General features: G+C 27.9%; 1 protein-coding gene across 2 annotated transcripts; it reads right to left on the bottom strand.

Moving 5' to 3' along the window:
* Positions 1-7993, bottom strand: LOC129608325 (fructose-1,6-bisphosphatase 1). 2 transcript variants are annotated; one of them, XM_055519779.1, is made up of 4 exons: positions 7618-7993; positions 5373-5419; positions 4119-4138; positions 1-1141 (listed from the first exon to the last, which is right to left on the bottom strand). In XM_055519779.1, exons 3-4 carry the CDS (start codon positions 4132-4134, stop codon positions 129-131), a joined length of 1029 nt encoding a protein of 342 aa, XP_055375754.1. In that variant the 5' UTR covers positions 4135-4138; positions 5373-5419; positions 7618-7993; the 3' UTR covers positions 1-128. The 2 variants fall into 2 exon arrangements, with proteins under 2 accessions (XP_055375754.1, XP_055375755.1); XM_055519780.1 differs by lacking the exons at positions 4119-4138; positions 5373-5419 and having other exon boundaries at positions 7618-7936.
* Between the last annotated feature and the right edge of the window lie 1829 nt (positions 7994-9822).

The raw sequence follows: 9822 nt of genomic DNA, 5'->3' as shown, positions 1-9822 counted from the left end.
TGAGATAAGTATAAAATTTTATTCAGATAAAAAAATGTCATTCTTCAAAAAATGTCTTAAATATAAAAAGTTTTTTGTCAAGACTTCTTATTATTGTCTATTTGATTATTTAATTTTCTAAACCATTTTTAATTTAAATATGACAATGCTTCTTCAACATCCTTTTTAGAACCAAGGAATACCGGACATCTTTCATGAATTTTTTGTGGAACAACATCCAAAATATTAACTTTCCCAGTACTTGCCATACCACCTGCTTGATTAATAATATATGCCATTGGATTACATTCATACATTAAGCGTAACTTGCCGTTTGGTGCCGATTTCGTTGCAGGGTATATGAAAATACCGCCATATTTAATGGTTCTATGAACATCAGCAACCATGCTCCCAACATAACGGGCCCCATATGTTTTGCCTTTCGAAGGATCCTTTTTGCATTGAACATAATCAAACACTCCTTTTTCCCATGTTGAGCTGTATCCTTCATTTATTGAGTATATGTTTCCTCTTTCAGGTATTGTCATATTCGCATCAGTTAAAATAAATTCACCAATTGCTGGATCATATGTAAAACCGTTAACTCCACTACCTAGACTTATGACTAATGCAGTTGCTGAACCGTATAATGCGTAACCAGCGGCCACAATTTGATTACCAGGCTGCAATGCGTCACTTAAAATTGGTGCCCCTTCAACAGATTGTCTTCTATAGATCGAAAATATTGAACCAATTGATACCAAACAATCAATATTCGAACTGCCATCTAATGGATCAAAGCATACAACATATTTTCCACTGCGTTCTGTTTCCACTTCAATAACATTTTCATTTTCCTCGGAAATCAATAAACATGTCGTGTATGAACTTTTTAACATATTTATAAAAAGTTCATTTGATAAAACATCAAGCTTTTTAACTTCTTCACCTTGAACATTTGTATCTCCGGCGATTCCATGTAATTTAGCTATACCAGCTTTTCGCACAGCTGATGCAATAGCTTTAATAGCTGTTTGAATGCAACTAAGAAGCTGTGATAGTTCACCTGTTGCGTGCTTAAATTTTCTTTGCTCATGCAAAACAAATCGTGTTAATGTCATACAATTAGAGTCAAAAACTTGTCCCTGTTGAGTCATATTTGCTATGAATTAATAAAAAATTTAAAAGTTAACAGTTTCCAAAAAAAATTTAGTTAGAGAACAAATGTATGTGAATGTAAAAATAAACAAACAAACTAATGTGATACTAGTTCAATAAACATTACAGAAATAGAAAAAGCATATTACACGAAATATTTTATTCTTTCTAGTCGAACATTTGAATTAATATATCAATGAATTTAGTTTGAAAGTTTTGAAAATTTTAACTAGTAGTCGAAAATTTTATGGGCAACACACTGCTCTAGTAATAAGGCCACCGCGTTAAAAAAATGTTCCGAATTGCTTCAATCGGGTATAATTCGATATAATTCGTATGTTTTCCTTAATTTATTTTCTATTAAAATTATTTTTTAGTTTGAAAAAAACTATTGAAGAAGTAGATCCTTTTCATTTGCTTAAAATTTTTTTTTTATTTTCGTGTATTATAAGAGAAATGAGCAATTGAAGGCATTTAATTGCTCCTTTTTTAAATTCTAAACTGAAACAGCTAACTGGAATCTTAAAAATATTTTTCTACATAATTATAGCTATGTTCTATGTTTATACAAAAATAAAACCAATATCAACAAAATATTATTTCTAAGCCATGATTTTTCTTCAATTATTCAAACTTGGAATAATTTTACAGCATATAAACAAAAACTTTAACAATGTTTTAGGAATTAAGATATACTATGATTTTCGAACTTTTTTTATCAATTATCCTATTTTCGCTGATTAAAACTGATTTTGGTGATTCTAAAATAGCACTGATTATTTAATATACCCAATATTTTCTTGGATATAAACATGTTTTTAGTAAAGTTATTTCATAAAAGGGAAATATGCTCAGAGTTTGATAAATTTACGTATGACATTTTTTTTCGTAATTTAACTTTGTACCCTTTTAACTGCGGTAGTGAGGAAGATATGTATCGCTTTTTTTCCTATAAATTTTAGGAAATATGTTTTAAAATAAAGCTTCCTTCTTTTAGCAATTTTTTTTTTGCAAACAGCAAAATAAAATTCCAAAATTTATTCATATAAAAATATTTTTAGGTTTTTTTGATGTAAATAACTTAAAACATAAAAGAACAATCATAATTTTTTTCTTTATATAAATTCTATTAAACTCTATCATTAAAAAACCATAAAAGGACACCAGGGCAGTGGACAACATTTCATTTCAAAATTACTTCACACCCTCTTTCCATATAAACTCAACGAGGGAGAAAAATTTAAAAAGGGAATGTAAACTGTGAACATTTACTTTATTTTGAAAAGGCCCTAGCTCAATAAAATCTTTTAAGTTTGTTTGTCCTTTTAATATTTTTGCAGTTATCTACATAAACTAATTTAGAAAAAATTTATAAAATTATTACTACATATTGGGTTTACACAATTTCAAAAACATACGGTTATATGTTGAATTTAACTACTTAGCCAATAAAGAAAGAAAAATTGTGGATTGCTTCACCTTTATTTTTTAAGTAAGATATAAAATACTAAATATTTTCCAAATTTTATTAGTGTGTCATAAATTTCATAACTATATCGTTATTATGATTAGATATAAAATTTTAATTTAAGATGAAACATCAATTAAAATTGAAAAATATCGCGTACGGTATAATCTTTTTTATTCCAGGATCTAAAAAAACACGTGACTTTATTAAAAATAATTAACTAATTAAAATAATTAGGTGGGTCAAACAAAACAAAAATAATCTTTTGCTTTTACACAATGATATGAAATTACACATATTTAGAATTTATCAATTAGATCTTATAAGTTAAAAGTTATTATTTTGATTAAAGTTTTAAAAAGTATGCGGTTAAACATACTTTATATAATAAGTTTGATACTTATTTATTTATTCAGTACATAATAATATACAAACATTAAAATAAATACGTATACGTATACATATATATATATAACAAAAACGTTTCAGTTGGATAAACTAATTGAATTATACCCTACACCTTACATTGTTGTATAGCAATTACTCGAACCTGTGAAACCGTTCTGTAGAAACTTTACGAATATATTTGACCTATAATTGGCCACACGACTGCCAAGTTTCATGAATCTGACTTTATTATTTTTTAAATATTTAAAATTAGCTTTTGGAATTGTATGACAGTTACCCGCATCTGTCAGGTCATTCCATAAAATTTTCGAAGATATATCTGCGTTATAATTTGACACTCATATGTAGAATGTAATTGAACATACGTCCACAAAATTTCATATTTATACCTTTATTAGCTTTCGAAATATTTAAAATAAAAATACGGTATAGCGGTGGGACTGACGGACGGACATCTAAATAAACGCTGAATTTCATGTTGACCTAAATGTATATACATATGCATATCGCAGAAGACTCCTTCAAGTGGTTACAAAGTTAAAAAACCCTTAACGAAGGTGCAGGGTATAAAAAAATGAGAAATTTTTAGTTAAGCATAATTGGCATTCCACCAAATTTAAATTTAAAATTTTAGAATATCTATTTATGTATATCGTTTAATAAACGATCGAAGATAATTTTTCCAATATGATTTCTCTTGATAATAAATTTAGTTTTACTAAAAATACACATAATATGTATTCATATTACGAATATATGTACATGTATCCACACAATAATTTTTAATATAACACATACTTTGTTACAAACAAACTGCCGGTAAGTCAAAAACACGTTTCTACATGGAATTAGCATATCAAAGACAAGGAAGGCGTTTAAAATAATATGAAAAACGTATATGTTTAAAATAATATGAAAAACGTATATTGTGATATTATTCTTCATGCCATAATTGTAACAGAAACCCTTTATTAAATTGCTGTTAGTAGCATTATGAAATATTTCATTGATAATTAATTATGAGTGTTAATGACTTTGAGAAAAAAACACAATAGCGCAAAGCTTGATTCAAAACATTGTACACCTTACAACATTTAACACTTACGATCCGATGCTGCCATTTTTATACCCTGCACTTCGTGAAGGGTATATTAACTTTGGTATGGAGTTTGTAACTACTTGAAGGAGTCATCTGCGGTATGGACATATATATATATTCTTGCTCAGCGTAAAATTCTGCGTCGATTTAGACATGTCCGTCCGTCCGTCCGTCCGTCCGTCCGTCCGTCCGTCCGTCCGTCCGTCCGTCCGTCCGATCGCACGATAACTCAAAAACGAATAATGCAATCGACACCAAACTTTCACAAGTTTTTTCTTTTGTGCCAAGGACGAACCCTATTGTTATTGGACTAAGTCGGACAACGGGTTCGGGTAGCTGCCATACAACTCCAAGAGTTTATTTTAAATATTTCAAAAACTAATAAAGGTATAAATATAAAATTTTGTATACATGTGTCCAATTATATTCTACAAATGCTCTAAAAATTATAATGGGATAGCTGAACCGGTTCGGGTGGCTGCCATACAACCCCAACAGCAAATTTCTTATATTCGGAAAAATAATAAAGTCAGATTCATGAAACTTGGCAGTCATGTGTCCAATTATAGGTCAAATATATTTCTGAAGTTTTAGAGGAATTGCTTGACAGGTTCGGGTACCTGCCATACAACTCCAGAAGCTAATTTTAAATATTTGGGAAAATAATAAAGTTAGATTCATGAAACTTGGCAGTCATGTGTCCAATTATGGGTCAAATATATTTCTGAAGTTTTGGTGGAATTACTTGACAGGTTCGAGTAGCTCCCATACAAGTCTAAAAGCTTATTTTAAATATTTGGAAAAATAATAAAGTCAAATTCATGAGACTTGGCAGTCGTGTGTCCAATTGTAGGTCAGACATATTTCTAAAGTTTTGGTGGGATTGCTTGACAGGTTCGAGTAGCTCGCATACAAGTCTAAAAGCTTATTCTTAATATTTGGAAAAATAATAAAGTCAGATTCATGAAACTTGGCAGTTGTGTGTCCAATTATAGATCAGATATATTTGTGAAGTTTTGGTGGAATTGCTTGGCAGGTTCGGGTACTTACCATACAACTCCACAAGCTAATTTTAAATATTTGGAAAAATTATAAAGTCAGATTCATGAAACTTGGCAGTCGGATGTCTAATTATAGGTCAGACATGTCCGTGAAGTTTCTATAGAATGATTTCACAGGTTCGAGTAATTGCTACACAATAACGAAAGGTGCAGGGTATAATTCAATCGGTTTATACCGACTGAAACGTTTTTACTTGTTTTAGTTTTTTTTTAATTTATTCAGTTATTCGAGAAGTAAGTTCTTTTCTGTAATTGATAATTAGGTAAGGTATTATTACATTTTATTTAAGATAATATCTGCTGATATTTCCTATTAAAAACATATATATGTATATATGTATGTATGTCCACATACTTACCTATGCTACTTAATATAAAATGTAAGCTATTATTTAATATAAAAGAATTTATTAAAGTAGTAAATTTTAAGAAACAAAAAATTAAAAAAAGTGTGAACAAAACTGATAAAGATTTTTTTAATGATAACCTTAAATACACAAAATATCATTTTTGTTATGGTGGGAAAACAACGTCATAATATTATTATAAAACAAGTCTGTATACAGAAAAATAAAAATTCAAAAAACCAAATATTCTAAAATTTTAATTAGACAATTTTAAAAATGTGCAGTTTTTATAATAACCTAGTTGCTTCACAAAACAAATATTAAATCTTAACTCACTTAACTTATTATTTATTTAACATAAAGTTTGTTTCGCGAGTATCTTGGAGAAAAAATTGTTATGTATTTGATTATACGAGTATGTTTATAGTATGAAATAGGGAACTAGTGCAAAAACAACATTTAAAATTGATTTAAAAGAAATTTTCCGCGGCAAATAATTTTAGGGGTGATTTTTTGATCAATTTTCTGCAAAAAATTGCATTGATGGGCATGTTTTTAAATACATTTAACACGTTTTATTGGAAACTGAGAGATAGAGAAAAATATTATACCTATGGGTTAACTTTTGGATATCAACACAGAGCATAAAAAAAAACAAAAATTAAAAAAAATTACAAAAATTTTCGAAGAATGTCGAGTTTTATAAAAATTTCAAAAAAAAAAAAAATTCCGACTTTGACGTGCTGCATCTCGAAAACTATGGCTCAAATCAAATTAATTTTAAGACCAAAAATAAAGAACAATCAATAACCTACAAAGCAAGCTTCTAATGATAACTCTATTTTTTTGTCCCGAAGTTATAAACATGTGTTTATACGCAGGAAAAGCCCGATACCTCTATTTAACAGGCAAAGACAAGTAACTTCAACCCCCCCCTCCCTTCAACTAACAACTTTTTGTTGCGAATTGATTAAGGAATCATTCCTGAAATTATTTGTCGCCTTATGTAAAACACTCTGTATATAAAATTTCTATGAATATAATGTGAAAGTATAAACATTCAATAAATTCCGCAATTTGACAACACAGAACTTGTTTACAAAAATTTCCAACTTTTGTTTTTTAACATGCAAGACTTCCAGTTTTGTTTTTTTTTGGCTAAATGTGTTTGTTTACGTATTGTGGTGTGAGTACAAGTATAATAATAATTTAACTAATGCCATTTATAGCTATCAAGCCACCAAGCTAAAATTATTTTCCGAAATTTTGTATCGGAAAAAAGTACAAAAACAATTCTTAATGTTTTGTGTTTTCAAAGTATGCCGATTGAAAAAATTTTCTATTTTTTTGTAAACTTGAGTATTCTTTATGATTCTCATTTTTTACTTTCTTCTTTAATTTCTTTTTAAATTCTATTTCTTATTCAAAAATTTTACTCTGTAATTCAATATCCATTGAGCTAGAATATTGTCTGAGCTAGAAATTACCAACCGATTTTTTTTAAATTAAAATTTTAAATTTAGAAAAATATGAAGAATCGGTAGAGCCAAAAATATTGATCAATTTACTTCACACAAATAAATCCCGACACCTCTTCCATTTAAGCTCCATATAAATTTGGAATTTATTTCTGATTTGCTCTCTGAGCTTGGTGGCCTGATAGATATATATGGAATTAATTTAAATAATTTATATTTAATAATGTGTTAGTATTTTTATGAAGTTTTTGTAATACATACATATGTAGGTAGGCACATAGCATTTTATATTTTTAATATTATTAAAAACTATAATTGAAATAATATTTTTATTGAAAGGTTAGGTTTTCATTGAATTTTATGTTTTTATAAGGAATTTTCTATTAAAAATTATTGTTTTTTTTTTGACTGGTAGAGAATATTTTTCCGCATTAATTTTAGTATGTATGTTAAGGGAAAACACTGATAGCACAAATATTTGTTTGATTTTCTTTTTACAGAGTTTGAATTATTTACACACATATACATACATACATATGTATGTATATACATATATGATATACGTATGTATATGACAACCACAAATAGAATAAAAAAAAAATTCTAAAATTTTACTTACTTATTTATTGTAGATTGTTATGAATTTGTAAATAAAATATTTACTAACAAATTTTAATTCTACAGTACTAAATTGATGATAGCTCAATGACAAAAGCAGAAAGAGCAACAGAAAAGTCAACAACGATCTTGGTGGATTGAACACGTACTGACTTATAATGATTTTTAGCGAGAATAGAAAAGTTATTCAACTATCACAAAAAAATTCAATAGAAAGAAAAGTACATACATATGTACGTATTGTCATACTCATAATGATAAGTAAAGAGGGAAAGAGAAAAAAGCACACGTGAAGAAGCGAAATAAAATAAATAAAAAAACACACAAAATCGATTACGCCAATTTTGGGATATCCGTAGGACCAAAATTTATGAAGTTGCTAGATCTCTCATGAACGCAATAAACGAGTTTCTTATAAATTTTTTTTCTAAATTTATTTTAAAACAATCTTTGATTTCTTTGATTTCGAAACATGGGGCTTGTTTGAATAATATGGTTTTTATGTATGTATATAAATATATGTATACGTTCCCTTGCTCGATTCGCCAACACAAAATGGGTAAATTCATTAAATCTTCAAGATAGTTATATAAGTTAGCTATTATTTACATATGTAAGTTAGCTGTACAGATATTTACATAAGTTAGCTTAAGTTAGCTATTAAAGTTGTACGATGTAGTTCGAATCACATTTTATATGTATATAATTATTGTGAAGGACAACTACATGTGGTGAACCCATTCGGAATTTTACATCAATGTGTAATAAATATAGTTACAAATTTATAATGTGTATTTAAGTACACCAAACAAACTTGCTTTAAACAAATGTGTGTATTTTTTGATCGAGTTTTTATTTCTTGCTTTTCTCTCATACTAGTCTTTTTTAAGTAATGTTGATAATAAACTCGTTTTCACTTTGATGTTAATATTTTCTTTCTCTTATCATATTCATAACATAATACATGAAAATATGTTTTATAAATAATGAAACATATTACGTATTATGTACATATATACGTACACACAGTAATATTAAGTACAACTATAATGAGTATATAAAAATAAAAAAGATCATCTTTAACATTCGAATTTTATAGGCATACTAAAAATATCAAACAATAATTGTCCAAAATTTTTAAGTCATTTTCTTTTAGATTACAAATTAGGGTTGGGAATTAATAGGTAGCTCATTGGATCAGCAGTTATAAAATTTAATTTTAATTGCTTGTTTTTAATTAGAAAAGAAGTGAAATGTAATTTGGTAAACACCCATATGAGAAATTATAGTTATTTTTCGTTCCGTATTTTTATGTACATCATCAGGCATATAAATATGTAACAGATGTTTTAAATTTTTAAAGGAATCGAATAGAACTCCACCTGTACTATGAAGAATAGTTATTATGCGTTTCAAAGAATGATATTATTAACATGAAGTGATTTGATAACATTTGATGTTTCAGAGCGAGTGATAAATTTGAACACTTTTATTAATTGCAAAAATGTTTCGCTGCTTTTTATACTTTAATTACAAATGAAGGCCGAATCCAGCCTGAACCAGACAGATAAGGCTAAGCTGGAAAAGGCACCCAATAGAAGAGTAACAGCCGCACAAAATCAGTCTCAGAATATTTCCGCGCCAGTTCATCGGCCAACTCATTGCTCTCATACCCATTTATAATTTAAATACATATATTATAGCCTATTTCGATTTATATTTTTCTTTTTCGTTTAGCGAGTAAAACGAAAATAAATGTTCTGTATGTATGTACATATATGTACTACAATATTCGTACATAACGCTATGACGTATGTAATAAAGCTTTTTATTTTTAATATCTATGGTCAAATCCGACATCTTTAACTAACAAGTTTTATATCTATGAATATTAAAACAAAGCAAAGAAATTTTGTTTTTTATTTTAATGTTAATTTTTTTTTTATTGTTTTCCAAAATTGTTAATAGATATTATAGATTTACAATGAAAGTATAAAAAGATGCCGGAATATTTTCGAAATTAATAAAATTGTTCAAATTGAAAGTCGTTCTGAGAGTTACTTCAAATGTTATCAAATTACTTCACGGTTTTTTTTTTCCGTTTGGAATCGAGGCCCTATCGAGGTCACAAAGACATTTCCGAAGCATCTTAGTCGTAGTCTCACATTCACACAATAAAAGAACCACGTTTCGTTCTTTTCCAGGC

The sequence above is a fragment of the Condylostylus longicornis genome, unplaced genomic scaffold (genome assembly GCF_029603195.1).
Source record: "Condylostylus longicornis isolate FDR11 unplaced genomic scaffold, ASM2960319v2 ptg000031l, whole genome shotgun sequence".
NCBI lineage: Eukaryota > Metazoa > Arthropoda > Insecta > Diptera > Dolichopodidae > Condylostylus > Condylostylus longicornis.
Note: the sequence above shows the minus strand (reverse complement) of the source record. Positions and strands in the feature narration are given on the sequence as shown.